General features: G+C 42.2%; 1 protein-coding gene across 1 annotated transcript; it reads right to left on the bottom strand.

Moving 5' to 3' along the window:
- Positions 1-2,084: 2,084 nt before the first annotated feature.
- On the bottom strand, positions 2,085-7,708 carry LOC112575743 (LIM/homeobox protein Awh-like). Its single transcript, XM_025257750.1, has 7 exons — positions 7,610-7,708; positions 7,231-7,400; positions 6,407-6,462; positions 3,985-4,320; positions 3,107-3,267; positions 2,671-2,875; positions 2,085-2,158 (listed from the first exon to the last, which is right to left on the bottom strand). Exons 1-7 carry the CDS (start codon positions 7,706-7,708, stop codon positions 2,085-2,087), a joined length of 1,101 nt encoding a protein of 366 aa, XP_025113535.1.
- Positions 7,709-26,495: the final 18,787 nt, after the last annotated feature.

Raw genomic sequence — 26,495 nt, 5'->3', positions numbered from 1 at the left:
CATTACTGAAAATCACAAAATTTCAAGAAACTTGGAGGTAGTTTCAATAAAAAAGAAAGAGTTAAAACAGAATTCTTGGATTTAAAAAAAAGTTTTCTCGTCATTTGTAGCACATGCAAAATAAACACTAATTATAGGTTTTGCCATTACCTTAACCTTTTCTACCTTTTTACTACAAACCACAAGCCGGTTTTCAATTTAAAAACGGTCTTTCGATTATAATTAGTAGAAAGGTTAGGGCTAAGTAAGGTAATACCTTGCAGCACAGTAGGGTCAGTTTGCATTAAGTAATCATCAGATTAACGGCCTAATATGATTCACGTCTGTTGCCATAGGTAACTGGTGCGGTGCAATCTACTTGCTGTGGGAGGAGCTCGAAGCATGGAAACACTTATAACTTATGTACCGAGAATCCAGGACAGCGCTTAAGGGGGTGGGGCATAAGCGATTGTTTCACCACCCACAACATTCTTGTCATCAGAAAGGACATAGAGAAGAGGCTTGAACCACCCTATCATCGGCCACGAACATTTGTCTTGAGTTCAGCGTGACCCAAACGTTCCTTAAATTTTTCTAATGTCACAATCTAACATAGAAAAAAAAACCCCAGTGAAATAATAACAAAATTTATTTAAATTATGTGCGGTTTTTGTGTGTGTTTTTATTATGATGTCTGGTAAACGAAAAAAAAAAAAAAGGCGCTATCATTTTTTTTTTCTTAAATATACGAATCTGAATAGCGCTCAGTTTTTATTTGGAGCAGAAGTCATTTCAAAAATAGTGACTGGCTATCTTGAACCTATGGAAGCAGACGTGAGGGGGAAAAAAACTAGTCTACACAAGACTAGATTAATAAAAGGATTAAAAGGATGGAAAGACATCAGGATGACTGGATTTATGGTGCATTAAAAGTAAGGAAATATGCAAAAGAAGGTAGTGACTCGCTCGATTATAATTCCTTAACAAAATGCTGCAATAAAACAAAATTCCCGGTATCGAAGCCATCTGTACAACTGACAGATGCAAGTCATTGAGAACAAGTAATGGATTTAAACAATCTGTAAGGCATGTACTTCCCAATGTGATGAAATCATGTGCTAATTAGAATTTCAGATTTCATTTTGGAAGTCGTTATTTCACCGAGATTCTCTATCGAAAGACAAACTCGCATCTGGGATGAGAAATGAAGGATCGTTTTTAGTGAATGTAATGTGAACGACGACTGTCAAATTTTAGTTTTTTTGATTGATAATCTGAACCTTTTACTATAACACCAAAGTGATCAACTTGGTAGCAGATTAGTGGCAAAAAATTTAACAACCAACTTGAGCACTTACTTATTCGAGCAGCAGTAGCTTGAGCTGTGATAGTCTCTTTAGCCAAGTCGATAGAACGAAGAACTGAATGTACAGCACTCGCAGACATCGACAAAGGACAAAAGAGTCTTTAGCAAGGGTGGGTGAGTTTGTGCGACCAAATGACTAACATGTCAGGTAATAGCTATGAATCTTAGCTGATGCAAACAACAGACGCAGCAACAATTTCGAGTTAGGGGAGCCTAGTACTTACATTCGATTAAAAAAATAAAAAAATAAAAACCAAAGCAAAAACTAATCAAGGGTGTCCTCTGGAATCTTGCAACTGTCGAAATTCATCACTTTTTTCTGCTGGCCATTCTGAAATTTTCTTTCGTATTCGTTTAGCGCAACCCCTTTAACACAAAAATCAAAATTAAAAAAAGCCACCGTTGTAGACACTTGTGAGAAGGCATGGAAACTTGGGGATGAAGTGACAGTTGCAAGTGATGAGGTGAAGGGGTAGAAAGGTTATCTGACCAAGCGGAGCACAGATATTGTCAAATCCACAGAAATTCAAAGATATTCTGAGCATCACATCCTGTCTAGTCACAGCACAACTTGTTCTTTCATATTGTCGTTACTGTCTTTGGGTCGTGCACAAAGTTACACAGATCTGAAGACGTCAGCTGGAAATAATGTTTCCTTTAACATCATTTCAGATGGCGTGAACGTAGTGCTCTGTGCTGAAATTCAGTTGACCAACAGAATGTCAAGGACCACAGCTTGCTACTGGCATTCCACGATGTACGATGTCAAACCTGAGAGTCGGTCATCGTCTTCCACAGGTGACCAGTCCTCACCTGTGAGTATCCGAACAATATCTGTATATCACTATTATGTTGCTTATTCTATTAATGAAGTCATTATTTTTTCAATCATTTACTTTTTAACGGTATTCAAGCAGCATTCATGTTAAGCAACTCTCCTAGGGGAATTTCGAAAAGGGTCCAATTTAAGCTGTTGCCTGAATTGGCAGAAAAGCGCATTTCCCCTGATAACATCTAGACATATACTTGCATTTCCTTCTGGATAATTTCATAGCGTTTACAAGACTTCACAACATGAGATCAGCTAACAGCATCATTTTTTTCTTTTGACTTCATTTGGGAGATTTGAAATCGAACGGGCTCGAACTGATTAACACGCGACAGACGGAAGCTAACCCGAGGATCTTCACACATCATACAAAAGGAAAACTTGTTTTTTTGTCGCTACATTGTGAATCGAAAGCAATTCAAACAAATCTTTTGCACTGAAATCAACATTTTTTGCTAACCTCGTGACATCAATGTGTTAATTTATTTATACGCACTATGTTCGCTGCTTGTGGAGAAACTGTGCATTTCCGCGGGCAGTTCACTGCTGTGGTCGCTTCCTACGCTGGGAATGCCAGATAAAAGGCCAGAAGGGTTAAAACTGTTGTTGTTGTTCGCAGTCGTTGTATTGTTGTTCTTTTTATCACCGGGATGCTGTTGCTGATGCTTCTTTTGGCGGGCTCTGGAGTTCTGGAACCAAACCTGAAAGGGAAAAATGAGTTTGGTCAACGATAGCAGGTACATTGTCCATTTCCTTAAGGCAAATCACGATGCTTATATAACTTCTGCTTTCTGAGAATAACTTGGAATGCTAAGTTTTCGTGCCTCATTTTCTTTTGCGAGCAACTTTACTACACTTTAAATATGTGTGTGTGTGTGAGAGAGAGAGAGAGTGGACTATATCATAATAATGCTTGAAGATGGCACGCTTACTTGAGTCACACGTTTGGTGAGTCCCGTGCGCTTGGCAATCATCTCAAGGTCTGCTCCATCTGGATTGCAGTCATGAACAAAGTGGTCCATAAGAATCCGGATCTGCTCCTCGGTGAAGGTCGTCCTCACTCTCTTAGTCTTTGCCTTTTGGTTGATTTCCTCTGCACGCGCAGGAGCAGCAATATGTTAGTGAATGTGCCCATCAATGCAAATCATAGACAGATAGGAGGGTCTGAATGCATGTGTTTGCATGCGTGTGCGTGCGTGCGCCGCGGGTGGGGGGGGGAGAGGCATTTGATCAGACTTTTCGCTGTAATTGTGTCTTCTTATTTAAAATTGCATAGAAAAAAAAAATTATCGACGTATCGGGATAGCAAAGTGTTATTTTAAAATTGTATGCCGGTAACGGTCGTTCATCTTTTATAATGTAAATTAAAAATTAACACTCTGAATAGGACGCAGATTGAAATTTGAATAGAAACCAACGGCGACATAGAACTCGTTAATAGTCAGAGGCAGAGAAGAATATTGGCGTTCTTAGAAAGCGTTTTCGTCCATTTCAGCCATATACCCTGTCCACACTTACACTCCCCGACGTTCGTTCCTTTTCTATTTTTACCACATCTTTTCCACTTTCCCTTTACGATCAGTACGTGGCCGAAGAGTGCTTCCGATTGGCCACCCAGCCCTTCCCTCCCCCTTACAGTGTGATACTGAATACTTTTGAATAGCTCAATTAAACAAGACCTCTTCTTTACTGCGCCATTATCTTAATGTGTTACTTTTGAACGAGGCGGCATCTAAACCATAAACTATCCTCCATCCTTTATCGCATAATGTGAACCGAAAGAAGTGGACATGGACTGGGATTCACAAACCTTTCTGGAGGTCTGGGTCCACGCAGTGTTTCTCGCAGAGGATGCTGCCGTCTATGAGTTTGAAGCACTCCCCTGTTGAAAGCTGCCGTCCGCACACCGCACAAAGAAAGCAGGCCAGGTGATAATACATGGTAGTAGCCTTGCGGATCCAGTCCATCTTGGGACAGATGATCCGGTCACACCGCGCGCAGCGCTTGGAAAACTTTCTGTCGAGACAAGGGTGAACGTCTTTGAATGTTAGAAAGCACACAACAGTAATAGTAATAATCATCCTCACCCTAGAGTGCATCTCCCCACTGAATAACAGGTCTATTGCGCTTAGCAGACACGTTAGTACTCGGACACAGAATGAAATATGGTAAGAACACAGATTTCATCAGCCTGATGCTGATTGCATCCATTACAACAGGGCATTTGCCTTTGAGAAAATTGAGAAAATTTCTTTATTGTCTGTAATCCTCTTACATTAAATATTAAAGTTTAGTTTTTAGTTTTATTTTTCTTCCATTACAGTATCAGTGTTTTGAGATACACATTTCATTGACCTTTAACCTTCTGGAGGCCATACTAGATACTACAGTTGGGTATGTATATGGAGAGAGACATACGGAGGACATGTGTAAGCCTCAGGTGCCTAAATATGGTTGTGAGTCCGTTTCTCCTGTACACAGCTACCATCAGGGTTTACAGACCCCTGCTCTGGGTAGGATAGGGACCTTCAAGCTTCAAGTCAAATCTCTGTCTCCAACGAAGATTGTATAAGATATTGGTCTAAATAAAGCTAAATAAAAGGAGTGTCCTTGTTTTGCTGACATTTTCGAAGAGTATAATACTGCTTTTAGGTCGCAATGTTATTTGTAACTATCCTTCGTCTCGCGACTGCATACGTGTTTTGAAGAAAAGCTATTATTCAATAAAATTAGCGAATAATTATTAATAAATTAATTACACTACTGTTTTATTGTACACAGATACGTTAGAGACAATGTGCAAGAATTAACACATACTTCATGATCTGTGTGGAAGTGGTGGTGGTGGTGGTGGTGGTGGTGGGAAGATGAGGGGGAGGGGGAGAAAAGACGAGAAAAAGAAAACCCGCTTCGTAGGGGTTCGTGGATAATCCCGCCGTTGTTGCCAGAAGTGTTAATTTTATGCCGTGGGTGGCCTTCCGTGACTGCGGAGTGCGTTTCATTTTGTTTTCTCTGCAGCCTGATGGGTCGTCGCTGGCGCCTTTACTTCAGGTGAAAGCTCTTTAAAACATCCATTAGATTCCGAACCTTTCTCTATTTTTTCACGGACTTTAACTACGCACCAGTCGGTATCACGCCCAGTATCCGGTCCGAGTTTTAACCCGTCTGACCTCCCCTGCCTCCTTCAATGGCGAGAGCGCCGCAGAAGGGGAAGTGACTCTCCCGCCTAATTCCTTTTCGCGTCACTAGCCACGTTATGTTTTTAACGACCAGTGGTAGGACCGGAAATGCATCCTATCTTTCCCGTCTTCTCGAGCGTGCTTTCCTCTCCTTCCTGTCTCGCTTGGACCAGGGAACAAAAGGGAATGCTGGGAGAACCGTCCCGTGGGTCTCCATTTAGCTAGAGTGTTCGCCGGGAAAATCTACCTAGAGCAGGCATTTTCTCGGCGCTTAACGAAAGACCTTGTTCCTACACGGTTCCGTTGCGTCTTTTACTGCAGTTTCTGTCTTCTCGGAAAAGACATTAAGCCATCTATTTTTTCTTGTAAGATAATGATGATGACGTCAGTAACTATGACGACGATAATGCCTCCTTTCCTGACCCTGTCTTACTCTCTTAATAATTTCTTCATTTTTGTCTGTCGATCCTATCTCTTTTGTTTCAGAGACCAATATTTAAGACAGTATGCTGGTCATTGCATATATTCGACACTTTTCAGGCCCCTCAAGGGTTTAATGATCGTTCTCGATTGTAGATTCGTTCTATTTTTCTCACTTTTCTGTTTGCCCGATGAATGGTAAAAAAAAAAAAAAAATGCATGTAAACTTACTCAGAAAGTAAGGCATCGCTCTCTGAAGTTCCGTGAATGTTTCTGACTCGATGATTAATTTACATTACAGACAGTGTTGTTCATTCAGGGAACCGCATATAATTATTAGGGGGTCACAAAAGGCGAGACTTATGTCGTAAGAAAGTATGGCATGAAAATGAGGTAGAAAATGAAACCCAGCGCTTTTTAGGGAGGCATTATTAATGCATGTGTACAGATAGCGAGAACAAAGGAAGCGACCCTGTAAAAGAAGGAACAAAACAGTTTAATGGTTTATGCAACAAGGTGACAGGGTTTAGAGTGAACAGATTTTCGTCGCTTAGTCACTCCACGTTCTATGCTTTTTTTTAAAATTCAAAATATATCACCAAATTGTGACTGAGTTAGAGTAGTGTTTCTCACTAGCTTTGAGGCTGCGATGCTGGTCACTATCATTCATACTTTTTGTGAGGTTTATGCTACCCAAAATGAACGGCAGACATGGTTTAAAAGTGAGCCACAAGCTTCTTGGAAACTTTGGCGTAGCTTTCAGGCTTTGGACTGGCAGTTCACAGCATTGTTAATAATATCCCTTCCCTCTTTTACACTCTGCAGTGTGGTTCGCCATCGTCACAAACGACAGAGATGACCCGAAGCTCAAATGTGTGCTGCCTGTCGTTGTTGGGTCGTTACAGTAATTTATTCCAGGAAACCTTTTGGACAGCCTACACTTTTTGAGCCGAAAACTCGAAGAACTAGGAATAACACGCTGCAATCCCGCCATATATTCTTTCCCGCTTCAGAAACTCATTTGCCTCTGAGCAAGAGAGGCTGTCCCAGAATAAAAACATGGGTTTCGCATCAAGAATACCTTTAGAAAATCCTACGCTACAAAGATTCTCTGTTTCTTTAAAAAAAAACTGATGATGATTTACATCTGAAGCTTTTTCTAGGAACGCTATTCAGAGAGAGAGATGGCGGGCGGTGGGAGGAGATGGTCGCTGATGTCTCAGAAGTTCTGACTTTTGTGCCTGCATGAGTAATAAGAGGGAAAGGAAATTTAAAGTAAGATTAGTACCTGCTTAACACCCGTAAAAAGTCAAATTTAAGGGAGAGGTTCATGGGATGTCATTATTTGTATAAAGTTTTTCTAGCAAAATACAAAACCGACCGCACACATCATTGCCGTCATCAGTTCAAAGTGAGCCAGCAAATTGACAAAGAAAGGAGTAATGTGTACTACATACATTTGGTAATCTGTTTTGCAGAAGATAGCCCCATCTCTTTTGTAGCAGTTGTTTTGTCCGGAGAGTTCCTCCCCACACTCTGAACATCGTAGACAACTCTCATGGTAAAAAGTCCCATCATTCATCCGCAGCAGGAACCGGTCTCGGATCAAAAGATGACAAACATCACACTGGAAAAAACCAAAATCTCAGTTCAAAACAGCATTTCAAGAATGAAGAATAGCAGGTTGATACTACTTACCCAAAGCAGTGAATGCTATACATCCTTCTATTCTCGAGATTCATTCACACAAATATCACTATGCATGACAAAGAGCTCAACTCGTGACATCATGGTTGTACACAGATAAACCTAAATAAGGTTATACGATACATTTACTTTATTCATACTAAGATTGCTTAGGAAGATTAAGTAGTGCTGACCGTGCATGTCCAGATTTCGCTTATTTTGTAAGAGATTTAGCACGTGCACATCCATTACCTCGCTGGAGATACAGAGAGAAAGGGGACATGGGCAAGCACTGACTGCGTACTATTTTCCCTACTTAGCGCGTCCAAGCGCAGTCAGATACGCACTACTTCGTGTGCTCAAGTCGGATCAGTTTCTGACTGCGAACTCAGCATGTAGTCATTGTCTCGACGGCTTCTGAATAAGTCGGTATTTGAAACAAGCCATTAGAAGTAGAAAAAAGATTACTGTCTCTCGTCTTTTAATGTAATCCGAAATCGATCATTAATTTCACTTAATCTTGCAGTGACGTGTGCTTTGGACTCCTGCCGCAGTGTAACGAAATCCACTGGACCGTAACCGTGTTCGGTGACCGTCACTCGTCGGTTTCGACTGCCAGCTACTTAATTAACTTGATAGGGCGATTAGTTTACCGCTCTGGGTAACGGAACACGGGCGAGTGTGCAGCCTCGCTGGCGGACAAAAAGCTTTAAGTAAGAAAAGAGTGTTCGCCTCTTCTCCCCTTATCAGCGCCAAGCGGTATCGGATACCTTGGGAAAAAAAAAACCCCAAAAAAATAAAATTAAAGAATGAAAGAACTCTATAATAGAAGATTTTTGCCTGGATTCGAGGTTTAGTTTGAACTGTTTTGGGGTTTCAAAAGTAAGCGTCTACCTGACGGAGACAATGCACTATGCTCTGTAATCTGTGTACTGTCGGAACTCGACGTGTATTCAACGAAGACGACGACAACACCAACAGCATCTTTTTTCATAATCAAGACTGGTTAAAAGCGGTTTACAAGCCAAGATACAATAATAAATAACTTCTAGGGGCACGGTCGAGTGAGTGTGAGAGTGTGTGTGTGTGAGAGAGAGAGAGAGAGAGAGAGAGAGAGAATTATTTATTTGTGTCCAGTCAAACCACGTGATCTCACTGACGTTTTGTAACCTAAGTTGCGCTTCTAGAAGTGCGTCATATTTTCGTTTACGTCATCTAAAAAAATTGCGTAAGTTTGGTAGTCGCAGGAAGTCAGGCCGCCTAGACACGTGAGCATAATGGAGCGTGAGACTCCCGAGAAGTCTGGTGAACCTACTCCACATTGCTTGAACAACGCGGCAGCCGTAGCAGTGGAAGAACATCAGGCAGATGAAGCTCGTCCAGAAGTGAACGCAGCAGCCACTGGATCTTCCTCAGCAGCGTCAGCACCAGGAACGTATCCTGTCCGAGATACACAAACTTGCGAAGAAAAAAGCGTTAAAAGATTCAAAGCTGACTACAGGCAGAGCCCCCGTTCATGCAGAACCAAACGCAGTGTGCGTCCCGTGATGTCTCACAAGGCTAAACGATCAATGAAGATTTCCCAATCCACTTCCGTTGGGGTCATGCCGAACCGCACGATAAAACACAACGAGCTGTTTTTGAAACATCATAGGAGAGACACTAGTCACCCGGGAACTAGTAACAGTCGGTTGAAGACGAAAGATCAGCCACACGCGCTCAGCCCTTTAGCACAACCTGGTGAGTGCTCCAGTAACTCATCAGAAATCCCAGGAATGGGACCCAGAGATCTGCTCCAGTTTTCCAACAACCAATATTCTAGAAGGAAAATCGAGGCAGCTCGTAAAGCGAGCGATTTTCATCTCGTAGAAATCGACAGCAAAGAAAATTCGTTGCATCATCGAAACAGAACTGCAAGCTCGTGCCAAAGATCAGCAGAAAAACTTGCCGGGTCGCTGAATGAAGAACACGATAACCCTACGCTAGAAAACTTCTCAGTGACGGTTGAGAACAACTCGGAAGGATGTTCTGAAATAGATGGGTTAGTGACTGTCCTAGTGCACAAAACCGGTTCAGAGAGAGGGAAAAAAAGGTACAGGAGTTCATCACCGCCCCCGAAACCAAGCCCCACCGTCTGTGGAAAAGAAGCGCTGGGTTACATTCAAGAAGTCCGTTTTAAGCGGCTTAAAGAGATCAGTTCCAGCAACATTCAGAAGTCAAATCATCCAACCAGCCTCGCGACCAGAGCTGGGCGCCATCTGCCTCGACAACCACAGGCAGCAAGGGCAGAACCATCACACATCTCCGTCAACTCTCCTACTCCTCCATCAGCCCACGCGAGACTGTCGTCATCGATGATGTTCGACGCTCGCGATGTGATGCGCGGCAACTCCCTGCACTTGCCTCACCTGTCCATCATGCTGGCCGTTCCTTTGGTGTGCGTAGGCATCATCTTCTTCTCTGAGTCCCTTGCCATGAACGACTGGTTTACAGGCACCTACGAGGATAAGGTGGAGGTGGTGGGGCTCTGGACTTATTGCGTTAACCGCACCTGCACAACCTTCAGCGAAGACCGCACGCACTTCGCCTGGCCCCTCTGGCAGTCGCGTCTGGCCATGGGGATGGCCTTCCTGATCGCCATCCCTGCCATCGGCATGAGCGCTAAGGACCTCCATGACTATTGGTTCAAATGGCGAAGCCTGGCGTACGTCGACGAGGCTATGCAGTTCCTGCTGCTGGCGCTGCTGTTCCTTTTCTTCGCCATGCTCTTCGTCACCTTCACGGAGATCAAACGTTTCAGCGTCAAGAAGGCGCTGTCCGTTGACCCGGGATTCGGCTATGTACTGGCTTTCGCCGGACTCTTGACCATCATGGCGGCCACCGTCTCCCTGCAGTGTTCCTACGTCTGCTGCAGGTTGGATCGCCGCTGCAACCGGCTGGTGCCCATGTGGTAAAGTCCCGAAAGAACATTTTTTGGTGGTCGAGTCTTGCAGCCCCCCTGGTCCAATGAGATGGAAAGCTTTAGAGCGAATTTGTGTGCAGGGTTGCGGTCCTTGGCTCGTTTCTAAGGAGTCATACCTTTCAGTCCGGAACCGTCAGTTTAAGTGTTACTTCCCGTCAGAAGAAGAGCTGTCCACGATTTAAACTCGTTTATATAAAATCTTGATCCATAATTCATTAGCGGCTCGAAGTTGGTACAAAAGCAGGCATGAAAAAAAAAAACAACAAACCAAAACAAAACAATAAAAAGGAAGTCGGTCATTTTAAAGAAGCAGGACACGTGCTTGCTTGAAGGCCAGTTCTTTTCCCTGTTAGCGGCACGCATTTTGGCTGTTTCATTTCGACGCCTGTCATTTTGCCAAGAATCCTATTTTTTCATATCTTTAATGCAAAGCTTTTTTTTTTTGCCGTGTGATATCTGTGATAATTATTGTTGTTTTGGAAAATTAGAACCGTCAGTCATTTGTAAATGTTACAATACAGTACATATCTCGAGAAAAAGATAATAAGGAGATGTCACAAGAAGAGGGATAATGCGGCAAAATAAATGCGATCATTTATGCACTACAAACTAACCAGATTTTTCTTTCGATACCGATATCATTTCTAATGTGTGCGATTAAGAGTTTACAGATATTTTTGAGGACACTTTGCAAAAGAAACAAAAATGAAGAATGGGATAGCTACAGTTTTATTGCACAAACAGTGCTTTGACAGAACGCATCATCTTTCTGTTTACATCACATCAAATGATTTGGGTAAGCACGGCGGTGACGGTTATGCTTTCCATGTATGTACTACTGCCCCTCGTCATCAAGGCGGAGCATTAGTGGCTAAGTGGGTGGGTGGATTGGAAAAGCCCAAAGGAAAAGAAGGAAACATACACAACAGTTCAAAAGAATCACGAACCACTGGGCATCTTCCGTATTGGACATGAATAGCTGTCTTGCGCGCATCGAGTTCTCGTGCAGAAAGAAAACCGGTAGATTTTTGTCCTCGAGAACCCGGGGCGGTAAGGGGTTAACACGAGAAATCCCCGAGGCAGGAATTACCAGAGTACGCCATAGAGGACACTGGCTCTTGTGACAGAGAGAACGAGCGCGAGTTCTTTCGCCACGAACTCAGGCGACTGGGCTAAAACGATCAGAAGGGGGGCGTCGCTAGTCGCAGAGCGCGCGAGAGAGCAGAACAGTAATGCACTTCCTAGGCGGCGAAAGGGTCCGTAAAAGAGCTTTTGTCCCAGCGTAATGGAAAGAAGGGGCTGCGGAGGAAATAGAGAGCGAGGCACCGGCGGGAGAATATGTCCGCTCCTCCCCACCCGCCCTCTCACGTCACCCATCCTCTTCCCGTCCTTCGCGGATCTTCCTGTCGGGAAGGTTAAGTGTCTTTAACGTGCAAATCTGTTCGACCAGAGGTTTGGGACTCCGGAATCGACAGCTGGACAAGAGAGCGTGTGTGCGCGTGCGCGCGCGTTTGTGCACATAGGTTGCCTCTAAATGATGGCGTCTCATGACATTTTTTCTAATTGTGGGTTAGCCTACTGCTAGAGTTTCGTGTTTAGAAGTTGGACTAGGTTAGTTTTAAAAATAAAATGATGCCCCGGTTAGTCGAGTACACAATCATTGAATTTACTTTTTCCTTCTTAGACTGCCACATTTCATTACTAACTTTGATACCCAGAAAAGTGTAATTGTACACGCATGTACACATTCGCCGAAACTCTTATTTGCATGGTATTCACAGATTAATCAGTGCAGACATGCACAAATACGTGTACACAAAGGCAAACACCAAACATTTGTTCCGTCGTAGATATACCTGACATCATTTTTGCTTTCCCGGTAAAACCAATTCTGGCTGAAATAATTGTATTCTTTTGTTATCTATTGAATAATCCGAAGACATTTAGAAAAAATTGTTATACTGCACTTTCATCATCAATCCTCCTCCTCCTCCTCCATCATCATCAATCATCGGTCCAGCACATCTTGTTCTTTCGGAGTATGTATTTTTCTTGACGTCGAAGCAATTGAAAATTGTTTATTATTTTTGTGGTTTGGGGGCATCTGCAGAGGAGACTTAATAATCAGTTTTGTCACGCCTGACAATCTCTCTAGTGTTTTGAACTCTCTCTCGTGGTTCATTTTGGCTATCCTAACGCTAGGTTCGAGGAGGAAAAAAAAACCCTATTGCCTAATATTTTTCTCTCCTTTGTTTTACTTTAGTTCATTTTTCTTACTGAAGCAGTGATCTCTACCCTTCCACCCTCACCACAGTTTTACTCTCGGCACGCGCCAGGCGTGCAGAGGACGATGTATACCCCAACTTCCGGTGAGAGCTGATGGGGTGCCGCGCGCTGCAAAGGCGCGAGAGAAGGCGAGAGAAAAACCCCGTTTCCTCCTTCGCTCAGAGCAGGCGATGGGGAAACGGGAATCTTATTATAGGGACGCAGCTTCATTCATGTTCACCGTGTTGGTGTGGGGGTGGGTGGGTAGGTGAATTGGAAGGGAGACGGGGAAAGGAATTTGAAGACACAAATGCAAAGAAGAGCGGGAAAAAAAAAGGAACATGTGTGAGACAGCAGATCGTGGAAGTGACGTCAACGCCGGAAGTGCTGCTAGGGTGTCGAGCGGAATTGATGAACTTGGGTAGGATAATATGAAGTCCGAATGCAAGAGTCCTTGCGGTTGAAAACGACTGGCTGATATCCTAACCGGTGAATCTTAAGAACGACGTTTCCACTATTAATCAAGCACTCAGGTGAAAGAAAGCGAGAGGCCCACTCACGGTGTATATTACAAAATGTTCTCTGGGGTAAGTTATAGGTAAGGTAAGGTCAGAGCATCCCGCTAGAGCAAAAATTCCGAAGCTATGGCAGTAGTCTTAGTGCACCTCTCTTTAGCAGCCGAGCGTTGAGGGCATCTGACTCTGTATTGTGTGTGTGGAGAGAGAGAGAGAGAAATTATGTTGTACACAGGTTTGTATAGTGTAGTACTTGTAGGCGGCGCGGCTACAAGTGTGATTAAGTGGCTGTCGAGAAAGTGGTGGCTATAGTAGATATGCTCTCGTGCAGTGTAGCTTAATGAAAGAGATTTTTACTTTTTTTATCTGTCTGATAGCAATATGGTAAAGTAGACAACACCCCATTGACAACAGTGTTGGGAAAAAAGTGCAGAAGACAATTTCCTTATCTACACTATTGGCACCAGTATCTGTATAAACACATATGTGTTAAACGATGTCCAGACACTTAATCCCCAGACACTTCATCCCCAACGCTTCATCCTTAAAAGTTTTACAATTTAACAATTTTACACTTTAACTAATGTTGTAGATGTTCAAATGACGTTGAAGTTAATAGCATGATTTAAATATTATTAATGTATTTCAATATTTATTTTAATTGTAAAACTTATTGTGATGTTTATATGAAGATAATTATTTGGATTTCAATTAAATTTTTCGCCGGCTTCATAATTTTTATAGTTAAAATTTCATTTTAAGGATGAAGCGTTGGGGATTAAGTGTCTGGGGATTAAGTGACTGGGAACCGTGTTAAACAATGTCTGTGATAATATTTTTTATTATCCCTCAAATGTCACTCTTTATTTTTGCTCAGTTTTAATTTGTCATGTACCTTATGGCCCCAGTCTTTCTTTGAAACCTATGTGTAAAAGAAAAAAAAAAAGAAAAAAGAAAAGAAAGAATTAAACAAGTAAAGGAAAAAAACTTAACGAACAAGCAAACAGAAAAGAATAAAGAAAAAAAAGCTGGTTCCATCTCCCAGTCTCCTCAGTTTTGATTAGACTTACTTCCTTTTCACCATGCGGTTAATATCCGTGTGCACGGGACGCTTTCAGTGTCCCAGAGGTTTTTACTTCAGTAACCCGATCCCGCCTACACATGTGATTGCCTTTAACCCCTGTTTCCGCTATCTCTAGCGTAGCTACATGTAGGTGGTTACAGTCTAACCGCTACTTCCCGCAATCCTAACGGGCATACATGTATTTGATTTCATCTCAGTGTAGCTGTAAGAACCCTAATGCGTCTGTGTGTTTGGGTTCCATTAACCCATACAGGCCTACATGCATTCAATTGTAATTTTCATTAACCAAATCATCTTAGGACGTATTAGATTGTCTCCAAGCCTTGTTTCCATTACCCTCTTGTTTAACTGACAAGAACGCATTTCTGTTGCCTCCAAACATACTGATTGTTTTCCCTGAAGTACCAGTTATCTTGTTGTTTCGTGCTGCGTTTTTTTTCCACTTTGTATTGTTGTTTCAAACAGGTTACATGACGACAGTAGTCGAAATTCGAGCCTGGCTGTCAAAGCGAAATGGCAAAAATGATAATTACAGACGTCATTGTTTTCCTTCGCAAAAGAGTACGAAGCTCCGATTTTAGATGCGATTGTATTTGAAACTTAGTTTTGAACTCGAAATTTAAGCGGAAACGATTAAAAACATAAGCATCCTATCATTTGAACTCAAATCACCATTTCCCTTTAGTACATTGTCTTGGTCGACCGTGAGACACCGCGCTGTTGTCCACGCACAAACACAATCATCTACCTCTACCTCATCTACCGTTGCAGTTGCCTCGGTCTGGAACGTAGGGAAAGGGATGTTCTTTCAGAACCATATTTACTTATCGGCGATTTCGTGCGATAAACAAGCAGGACAAAGGTTGTTTTCACCGAGAGTTAATCGCATTTAGCCGACTGGTGTAGTAAAGTCTACTCACGACAGGAAACACACTGAAGTGCAAGACCATGGCAGCAGGTGGAGCGCACGCCTTTTGTAGTCGTCTAGCAACGGAACGAGGCTGTATCGAGGGATGGCGGCTGTTCACAGACACGCAGCACCGAGGTAATCCGCGAGGTAACTGTCCCAACTGCTTGCCACTTTTGACGAAACTATGAACTCTTCCAAATGGTCAGCGACAAAGGGAGCAGCGGGCTTCGGAGATGTGCTCACAGACTTGGAGTCCATCAAAGGGTGGGGGAGAGAAGGGGCAGTCAATGTCAGCGAGGAATACGCTGCAGCAATGGCTCGACAAGAGATAAAAACATTCCCTTTCCCCAAAACACGTCCTATTCCGGCGTATAATGATCACCTGTTAAAAAGCTAAACGCTCTGGCTTCAAAATCTAAACAGTTTTTAAAAAAATAATTGTGAGGGAGGTTTACGCATAGCGTGCGCCGTCCTTTTCGCTGATGAATATTTTTTTTTTTTGGGGGGGGGAGTGGTGGAAGGAGGGGTGAAAGGGGGGGGGGTTGGCGAGGTCTACCTCACGTTACACGAGCTATAGTCATGCGCACGAGCTTTTAGAGGAGAAAATAGTCTCATTTTTTTTCGAAACTGAACATAGTAACTTCATGAACCGTAACTTGAGCTGAGCTCAGTCACGACATTTAATACATCGTGGAATCATTGTATGAAGGGCTCGTTTAAATCTCTTTTTCATTATGCCTTACTGCCTGTCCAGTGTTGTCTGCCCGGTTTAGTACCTCATCTCATATCTAATTTCTTTCGCTAGCTTAAGAAATATGTGTGTGTGTTTGGGGGTGAGTGGGTGAGTGGAGGGCGGGGAGCAAAGTGTCAGTAGATCTTTTTGAACTCATTTCTGCTGCATAAGATGCCGCCTGTTTAGTGACATTAATTCATGGCTGCAATCATTCGCCACACCTTTACCCCGTCCAGACAGGCCTGAACCCCGCAGTGTGGATGAAGACCATATCCCTTCCTGCCCACAATCCCACCCACTCTAAAAGGTGAAACCTGCGTGTCGTACTGTGGAAGTACTGTACCTATACGAACAGGGGCTGTCTACCCTAGGTAACATACGGTAATAGACAAGGCTGCTTGATCGAGCTGCTAAATGTCAACAAATGTTCGCTGATGACCTATTGTTCGGCCGGCGGACTCTTAAACACTATAGGGTCTTAATTTCGCGCCCCTAGATACTCATGGACATACAAAGGGCAAGTAATCCCTCTGTACGAGAGTTGGTTAATGCCGAAGCGTGACGGTCACGGTGTGTTCATGGGTACAAATGTCATGCAGAGGAACTCACAGACATCAGCCCGAGCTGGACCGGCGGCGTGCTATACCCGCTGTGACAGATCAGCGGAGTGGTGGGTGTTGTCTAAATCGGATCATGAAACGGCCAGCAGGCAGAGGGAGAGACAGAGAGAGGAAGAAGGCATGGGGTCTATTACGGCAATGAAATTTATTGTGTCGGCAAAATTTTGTAATCAGACGTATCGAGTTTCACATTTCTCTTCTCACCGAGGATAAGTCAAAGACTTTAAACAGAATCAGGACGATAGGATGATGTGCGTACCTCTTACAAAAACAAAAACGACAGGTCATTTTGACAACTTTTCTGGAGTGGAAGTCAAAATAGCATCCTTTCTTGAGGAAGGAAGTGCTTCCACCTAGAGGTTATTCGCACTTAGGTAGATGGGTGGGTGTGGAAATTGGTGTGAAGGGGGAAGGAAACTACATGTAGAAACGGCGGTGTTATCTATACAGGAGAAAAACTCACTGAATTCATAATAGGCTAATGAGCCGCAGCTTGGCGTGGAGTATTTGGCTCTTTAAACTATAAATTCTGTGTCTAACTAAATCATTTGTTTGAAAAAAGTGAGCTAAAACAAGAAAAAGTGAAATTAATTATTAAAAAAATATGTTTCATTAAGAATAAACCTATCAAAACAGGATACCAGTCTTCGAGAAGAAGGGGAATTCTACTTCTAGGGCTTCGTCGTTTCAGTACTTTCACGATGAAGTGATGGCGGCGATGAAGGGATGTAAGGGTGTTGCTAGGCAGAGATGGAGGAGAGGGGGAAAGAGAGATGAGAGACAGAAACAAGAACGAAAGAACGATGATTGTTAGCTATTATTTGTACTGTTGTTACTAGTTCATTTCAAACACAGACCATCTAATGAAAGCTAAAGGCGCATTATAATGATTAAAAACAGGTAGACCCAGAACCGACAACTTAATCATTTAAAAAACCCACTAAAATAATAAAAATAGGGAACAGCTCAATAGCATGCTTAAAGTACAAGACTATAACAATGTTCACATAGATATTTTTTGGCAGTGAATTTCATGATAATGGAAAAATAGGTCGGTGCTTAAGTGTCGGTGTCTACTTTGCAGTCTAGAGGACTGGAATAGTCTTGGAAGGTAGTGTGCTTATAACCAAGTACAATTTAATCGCTGCTGAATCAGACTGTAGAAGGTATGGATAGAAACGAAGAGAGAAAAGTGTAAAATAAGAGAAACATATTCTGATTGATTCGTTTCCTATTTTTAGGAACATTCCTTCATTATTATCATCATCATCATCATCATCGTCATCATTATTTCCCTCCATATCTTACGCTTATTTCGAATGAGCTACAGCCCCCGACACCTTATTCATTATCCTAAATTCGATATTAAACTGCTCACCGAGGGGGTTATCTGTTCCTCTGGAGTGACTTTGCATGATAAACTTTTAGTGGAATCCTACTGTTTTGTTTACAGCAAATTAATTTTTATCTGGGAGAAAAAAAATCATCCTTCCATTAAAATGTTTCACCATATATCAGGGTACTGCGACGACTCTGTTTAAACAGGTCACATGACACGAAACCTGCATATCTTGGACATATTGAATTCAGTATGTAGAGCTCATTATTACGAGCGGTTTATTCTATTTGGGCAGTTTCGTGTACGAGCTTTTTTTCGGACATTAATGCTGATGGCTGTCACAACAAACAAAGAAACAAAAATAACGTTTTGGACGTAGAAAAATATCCAAATAAGCTTGAGGAGTTCTCCATGGTGTCACAGGGTTCATTGAGAGTGATGGTGTAGCGGAGGTGAGCATGGGGAGAGTCTTGTAATTGTGTCTTGGGAGACGTCTTGTAATTGTGAGACACCCCAAGCGCTTATATTATATTACGCTTCAGGTTTCTTCATTAAAACAAAATTCCCTAAACGACAAATGAAAGTAATACTCTTCACGCTGGAAGAAACGTAGAGCCTTTTATTTGTAGCAAGCAGGAAGAAAATGTCTCTTCTATTGACCATGTTCTTGTAAAACTCTCTTGTGAATTGATTTTGATTTGAACAGAGTTTACTTTTATGATCCAGAGGTGAGTCAATGTAATTATGATTTTTAAATATTTCAGTTTAATACCATCGGCAAAGGTGTCAAGAAGTTAGTACTGTCTGAATCGTTCAATAGTGAGGTTAGATCAGTGGTTCTTAACCTGGGTTCGATCGAACCCTTGGGGTTCGGTGAGTCGGTCTCAGGGGTTCGGCGGAGTCTCCGCCACGGAGGTCAAGACACACTCGCAATTCATGATGACACTAAAGAAGGGTTCGGTGAATATGCATATGAAACTTGTGGGTTCGGTACCTCAAAAAAGGTTAAGAACTACTGGGTTAGATGTTATGAGCTTGCTTTTAAGTTGCCCGCGCTCTCCGACGACTCGACCTTTGCTGTACATCAAAGTTGGCCGGACCGTTGATGGCCCCTTTGTGGCCTCCCGGCGCGATGACAGTTCGGTCCCTGAGGTGCAACCGTGGAAGGTAGTGCAGGGGACACGTGCCGACCCCCTAATTTGTCATAGCTGACTCCTCTCTCCCTTTCCAGTCACACTTTCTTTTGTTTTTGTTTTTAAAACCTCTTCAAGGTACACTACGCTGTCGGGAAACGTCCATCATCCACATTTTGTGTGATGGAAGCAGTTTTCAGTGGTAACACCAACAATTACTTTTAGCCAAATGTTTCTTTGTACGACTCTCGTACTACAATACTGGTTATTTGGTTAATTGTCAGTCTGCTAACCTTCAAAGCAAGTGCTCAGTTGCAAAACAAAGTGGTACATATACAAAGAATGCACAGCTTAATAATTGAAAAAAAGTAATTCCTACATCTAAGACCATCCCCTTCACACTAGATATTAAAGATCCCTTGTAGAAATTTGACTTGGCGAGAATAAATATTCAAGCGAGATTGCCATCCGACAGTTTGCAACTTTCCATGTTTATCACGAGACACACTAGACTAAACGACAATGTTGTTATAAGGAAATGCATGACTCAAGCGTTGTTATGTTACAGACTCACCCCTTGCTCTCCCTGACTTTCCAAAAGCAGACTAATTATATTTTTTTACTCACGCAAAAAGTTCCTTTTTCATCCGTTTTCTGGAAATAAAAATGTAAAATTGTACGCTTAGTTTCATGGATGTAAATATTCTTATTCGCCATATACACAGTTTTAACTGCTTTAAGGTAGTAAACGCTGTTGCTGCTACTGCGTGTGGTGTGTCCGGAACTGGTAAATCAACAGGGGTGGAGGGTGGGAGTGCTTATTAACAGGATGTGTAAGACAAAAGTTGTTGTGTCTGACATATGTGGGCAGTAGGTTTAACACGTTAGAATGGGAAGTACTATGCACTATGGGCTGCAGAGGTTTGCTTTAGCACTTAAGACACAAACACTAAACGTTTGGCATGTTTCGAACTACTTTTTTATTTGTAAAACTGTGCTCCAGGAAAACGATCTGTATCCTTTAGTGGCCTGTGCAAATCGAATACAGGTGTGAACGTGCGAAAAATACATAACGATCAAAGGATGGCGGTCAGTCGAGAGCAGGAAGTAAGCTTTAGTTTTTATTTTGATATTTGGACATTGACTAGAAATCTCTAAAGGAAGCTTGAGAACTGTGGTCAGGTGTGAAATAAAAGAAGAAACCGAGGAAGGAAGGAATGAAAGTAAAAGAAAGGAAATGGGTTAAAAAGAAAATTACAACGATCATAAGCTTTCTATTTCTTAGTCATCATTCACTTACCTCCACGTACGGGCAGGGTACCCGCGGTGAAGGACTGTCTCCTGCGTGGACATCAAACTCTGGAGACGAATACATTCCGGCTGTAAGCATCGTTCCTTCGCTGTCCAGTCACCTTTTGTTTTTCGATAACTACACACAAGCCTGCACTCCGTCCACAACAGGTGTTGATCTGACGATCGGTTTTCTTCAAGTGTGATCTTTCGAACTTTGTCCCTAGAGATGTGGCGATCTCAGGCCTGTTGTGGCAAGTCACACACAGTGTGGCAAAACAGACCTGCTTAGTGATGTCGTCCAAGAATTTATCCACGCCCCTCGCTCGGTGGTGCGCTACCTTGTCTCGAGGATGCTGCTGCGCCTCTGTGAGTTCGACTGAAGTTCGCCGCCTGCTGCAGACCACAGACTCTCATCCCTCCCGCCAGTCTACCACCCTCACACGACGACTCGGGGGTCTGTCTTCGTGACAGACGACAGTTTCCGCGGTGCTACTTCTCTTCGCCACAGTGTTCGATCGGTCGCAAGAGAAAATAGTTTTATACCGAGGTACTGTGGAGTCAAACGCCTCCAGTCTTCGGCGTGGAACTGTGACGTCCACGCAGCCAGCATATGGGCGAAAGCGCGATTATTTTGTAACCCCTCCCTGACCCCCCACCAGGTCCGTTTAATCGACTAGTTTAATTTACTAACTAGACCGTGGTCTAAACACTGGAACAGGCGTGCTGTTTCAGCTAATTAAGCGAAATATCGAATCTGACAGGCGCCAGCGACCAATAGGAGGGCGTTTCCGCAGTCCGACTCCGCCCCCTTGGCGCGCGCCTCCTCATCGAGACATGTCACACATCAGGCCAACCAGTAGCGCGTACAGCCAGTTACGTCACAGCGCTTGTCCTGCCCAGCGCTGACGTCGACACCGAAGGTTAGTGATTCGGTTGCCCCCCTGTCGTTCTTCCTCTCTTCCTCTCTTCCAAAGACTACGTTAATCCCTTGCCTTGGAAATCAAAGGTAGGATTACTGACAGAGAGTCGGGCATGGCCAGACTGTCGGCAATAGTATTATTTCCATGCTGACCCCCTGTGTACTTGGAAACGAGCTTTTGCGAGAGTTACAAGTTCGTCGAGTACACCGAGTGTTCTTAGCTTTTTTTTTTCTCTCTTCTGAGAAGCGCAGGCGATGGCACGATGATTGCTAACTGCTGTGCTCTTCAGTGTAAAATTTATTGCTGTATTTTGGCATTGCTGTCATCTGTGACAATTCTGACTTCAGTGTGCTTCATGAGCAACAAAATGCAAATGTGGATAGGGAGAGTTGTCGTGTAAGTGCAGTGATAGACAAATCTAGGTTTTTATGCTCAGTCGGAAGTTTTTACTTGCATTTAACAGCAGTATTCTCAAATTCCTTATTACTTTGGCCATATTGTGAAGCTGATCGTTATTATGTCTTAAGTTTTCTTCCTAAAAGATTCTCAGAATGTAATTTGTCAGTTGCGTAAAGATATTCTTGATTTTGCTTGCGCCCCTTACTTTTTATCTCTGTTGTCATCGTCGTGGTCGATCTTGCCTCTTGTAGTTTGTCTTGCTGACTCTTGGTAAAGTGATTCTCAAAGAAACATTAAAAGACAGTAGAGACTGAGTAAACGATTGATTGATATAAAATATAGTAAAGATTGCTTAAAGAAAACAGCAACTTCGTTCATAAAGATTCTGCAAACAGAATATAGCTTGAGTGACTAATAAAAAGATACGTAAGTGGATAAGAAAGATTGCTGAAAGGAATGGTATGTGTATGTGTGTGTGAGTGAGGCGGGGGATTGGTGTTTTATACTGAGTTAGCAGCTAAACCCAATAAATCGTCCCTATAAACAGGTGCAGTATATGTAAACACATAAAACTCACAGAAAATAAGCCCTGACATCTAAGCTATGAACACCCGAAAATAACTGTGACGAGTCCTTGTACTTACCCGAACCACGCCGACACGTGCACATACGCATATTCTACTGCAATCCCAGAGTAAGTTTGGAAAAGATATGCTGCTTCATACTGTGAAATCCTCTAGGGTTTTCAGCAGCACAGTATACACGCAGGCACTTGTGACAGAGACAGTGTGAAAGCATGTGAATAAGGAGTCGCCTGTCATGTGATTTTCAGTCGGTGGCACTCAAAAGCCGCTACAGTCGCGCTAGTATGTGAAAGGGGCGTGTCGAAACCGTTTTGTGTATGTGTTGTGTCTGTCTTCTGGAACAACAGAAACAGTCCTTACTGTACGTGTGTCTTTAAACAACTACCAAGTTTTTATTCTTATCTATATTAGAAAAAAAGTTTATGCTTTGCTGATGATAGTTTTAGACTCTGGTCGGTTACAGTCGAAAGTGCATCTGTCCCTACTTTCAAGGGCCGGATTATTGTGGAAATGTAGACCTCGGTGACAGACTAGGTAGCTAAGATGACCATTATCGTCCTGTAGCCTCGAATGGGCAAGAATGTCCTACAGTAAGGTAAATATGACACTAGAAAATATTAGTGAGTTGTCATGTAGCTGTTGTGTTTTGAATGTACTCCTATGGACAACACAATTTTACCAAATAGCATTGTAAAGAAAGAAGAAGAAACAGGAGGAGGACGATAAAAGAGAAGAAGATGAAAAAGAGGATAGAGGAGGCTCTGATAGATTAGTAACAGAGACAGACTTGTTGCCAATCGTATGTTTGTTTGAGCAGATGCATGATGCTGGGTAACTAGTTTATAGTTGCTTTGAAACATTTTCATTTCAGAACACGTTAGTGTACACAATGTATTATATTCAAAACTTAAAGCAGTTTTTTGACTGTATTTCCCATGTTCACTTATTCTGAATTTAGGGTGCAAGTTGTACTGTTCTTCTACTATTCAGGCAAAGGGGTGAAATAAGACAACAAGAGACATGTTTTGTTTATTCTTCTATACAGGTGTAGAAGTGCGCTGACATTTTCATTGGCTTTTCGTTTAATACTTGAACAACGACACACTAACTTGTGAACTGGTTTCTTTCTTTCTCTTTTATCTTCGCGGCCTCCCTCTCTCTTTCCTTGTCAATATTTCTCTCTCTCTTTCTCTAAACTCAACATGTTTAGACTCATTGTATAAACCGTTGGGAAATGCGATGTTTCAGACACGATATTTCTGATTAACATGTCATTTTTTAAACTTTTTAAACTTATATATATATAATTGGAGAGATAAGACCTGGGCAAAATATCTGTTTTAAATGGATAATAACTAGAAAAGTGCTGGCTGCCACAGGGTTTACTATAGTAAATCTTGTCGTTAACAGACTAGCAGCCATAATTTGTCTCAAAACAGTTTTACATTTCCGACTCCTTGAATTTTCCCATTCGAGAAGAGTACAGCTCACGCAAATCGTATAAATACTCATTTTAGATTTGTTATACTTGGTACTCTCATTCTCTGTGTATCTCCCTCCTTTTCTTCCTCTCTCTGTGTGTGTCCATGCGTGCGTGTTTAAAACCGTGTGTATGTGTGTGCACGTGCGCGCAGAGAGAGAGAGAGACAGACCGACGTCTGCACACAAAAGAAAGAGACGGAGATGTGGGAAGATACAGACGTCCTTTACCGGGTAGCCCATCACAAAGACAACACTAGTCGAAACAGTTATTCGTCGTCTCTCAAAGATCACCGCCATCCTGCTTCTAGACGCTGCTTATGCAAAATGTTTAGATATTTTGAATGGAGGTGTCTTGGCTTCACCCTAACAAACCCTCGCCAACAGGCTGTGGCTGCCGAGCGAGCGAGCGCCTTGAGACAAGTGATAGACTCCCTGTCCCACTACACCCTGCTAATTTTACCCTACCGTCTACTCCTTCTCCTAGTCATACGACTTCACACGTCCAAGTCTGGCGATATGGTAGCACCTCTCGTCCACGGCAGACCTTTGACCCGGTCGACGTCGACCACATACAGTGGTGTACAAGAGTGCTAGACACAGCGTGGAGGTGAGGGTAGGTTTCTGCTCACCGTCGAATCGCAGACTTAACAAAAGTTGTAACTGAATTACTTCGCTTGTCGCATCTTTCCACAACATCATGACTATAAGCCTAGGTCACGTGACATCGTATTGCACCAATGATCAACGTATTTCGTCATCCACCAAGTTACGTTAGAAGCTAATTTGCTTTCTAACCTTTGCCGCGCTAGTTAATTAATGTGATATGTTCCCACCCCTCCCCACCCTTCATCTCTTACTCCTGTCTTTCTATCGAATACATACTGCAACTACAGGACTTGTATGTAAATTCATTGTGACATTTTATATAAAGTGTGCATGGTAGGCGCAGGGACTGACGAAGTCCATGGCTTGAACAACCCTCGCGGCTGAACAACCCTCATCCTCCTAACACTTTTTTTCCCCAAAGTTCAGCCTCAGCTTAAAGGGATACTAAAGGGTAGTGATAAGGCTGTGACGACAGTCAAACTTTTCAAAAATAGATTTAGTTAGAATTACAGAGCACGAGAGTGATACAGGAGAAATAAAGGATTCGTTTCTCACTTAATTACCACTTATTAGCACTATTTCGGTTGCCGATGTTTATAAAAATCGAAAAAATCCAGTGAAATCGACCCTTGTGTCCTTCCGCCGAGTAACTACGATAGCTTCCCGAGATGAGTCAAGCAGACGAGTCTTTTGTGACGTCACAAACGACAGGAAGTGTCTGTGGTCATTGCTAGGATAGTGATCGGTGGTGTCGCTTAGTTGGATTTGTGATCTCCAAAGTCATTAACTATCGAGATGGCCATGAATAATGTTCAATTTTACCAATTTGAACCACTTGCATCAGCTCACAATCGACTGCACATCCTCGGAGGACGAGGAAAATGTTGCAGCAGTCGAAGCACAAAGCAGGTACGTAGGACCAGAGATCTGTAGGGACAGATCTCTGGTAGGACTATAGAAGTAAGTCATACTGTGTGCACGGGAACAGAAAGTGAAAGCATGCTTTACCTTCAAGCACTTTAAATAAACATAATGCACTCAAACTCTTTACACTGGGCATTGTTGTTGACGAATTCACTTCGTAGTGTATTTAAAAAATAAAATTACATTTGGTATGCTAATTATTTCCTCACACACACCGGAATATTCACATTGTATATGATAATTTGGGTTTTAAGTGAACTTTCCTAAGGATAGTTTAAAAAATTAATAGTTTGAAATATCTGTATTTAAATATTTTAAACAGACTTTAATATAATACTATTTGCAGCCTTTTTTGGGGGATATAGTTTGAATAATTACACTAATGACTTACTTTATAACAACGATGGATAGAATTCAAGCAGACGTTTGCTTTATATGTTATTATGCCTGTGCTTTTAACTTATATGTTTGTTGTTTAAATGTGCATTTACATAGATTCATTTATCACAGTTTCAGACTGGTGCATTTGTGAGCATTGTGAGGAATGGCCACAACAAATGTTGAAGCATAAAAAAATGTAGAGTAAAAGCTTAAAAGTGAATTGTCAAGAAAATGTTCCCTATACATCATGAAAATTGTTACATTTATCCAAATCCAGTTATTGGACACACTTCATATCAGATGCATCATGTATCTGACATGAATTGTAAAATAAAATCTTCCCTTTGTTAACATTAATTTCTTTTATTTGTTCAAACTCAGGTATGGAACACACTTTATCTTTATGTCCAAAACAAATCTTGCATGCATCTGGCATTTTTATTTTACAAGCATCATTTCTGAAATACTTGGTGCTGAATTTACCTTTCATTCTTTATTTTCTTACAAACTAATAACAATGCAAGGAAAACTGTGTGAGAACTGATTTCTTTCTTTCACATAATATACAGACATGTGGCTTAATCTTTTTATTTCCTCAAGTTCCACTGCATGTGAATTTTTCATTTGATTGCTCTGTAAGCATTTAAAACAGTTTCAACAATGTATTTTGTCATAATTTTCTTAATTCTTGCACAGTTATGGATTCCAATAAACCAAGTGGACAATTTGAGACACATGTGTGTTTGTGTACTTGTCAAACGTTGAACATTTAGGAAGCCTAAAAGAGTGTGGCTGTGATGTCCAGGAGTAATCATGGCCACAGGAGCTGTCTTGGCATATGGTTATAAATTTGACTTCTATGTGACACTCATCTATAGTTGTGATA

Source organism: Pomacea canaliculata, linkage group LG11 (genome assembly GCF_003073045.1).
Source record: "Pomacea canaliculata isolate SZHN2017 linkage group LG11, ASM307304v1, whole genome shotgun sequence".
NCBI lineage: Eukaryota > Metazoa > Mollusca > Gastropoda > Architaenioglossa > Ampullariidae > Pomacea > Pomacea canaliculata.
Note: the sequence above shows the minus strand (reverse complement) of the source record. Positions and strands in the feature narration are given on the sequence as shown.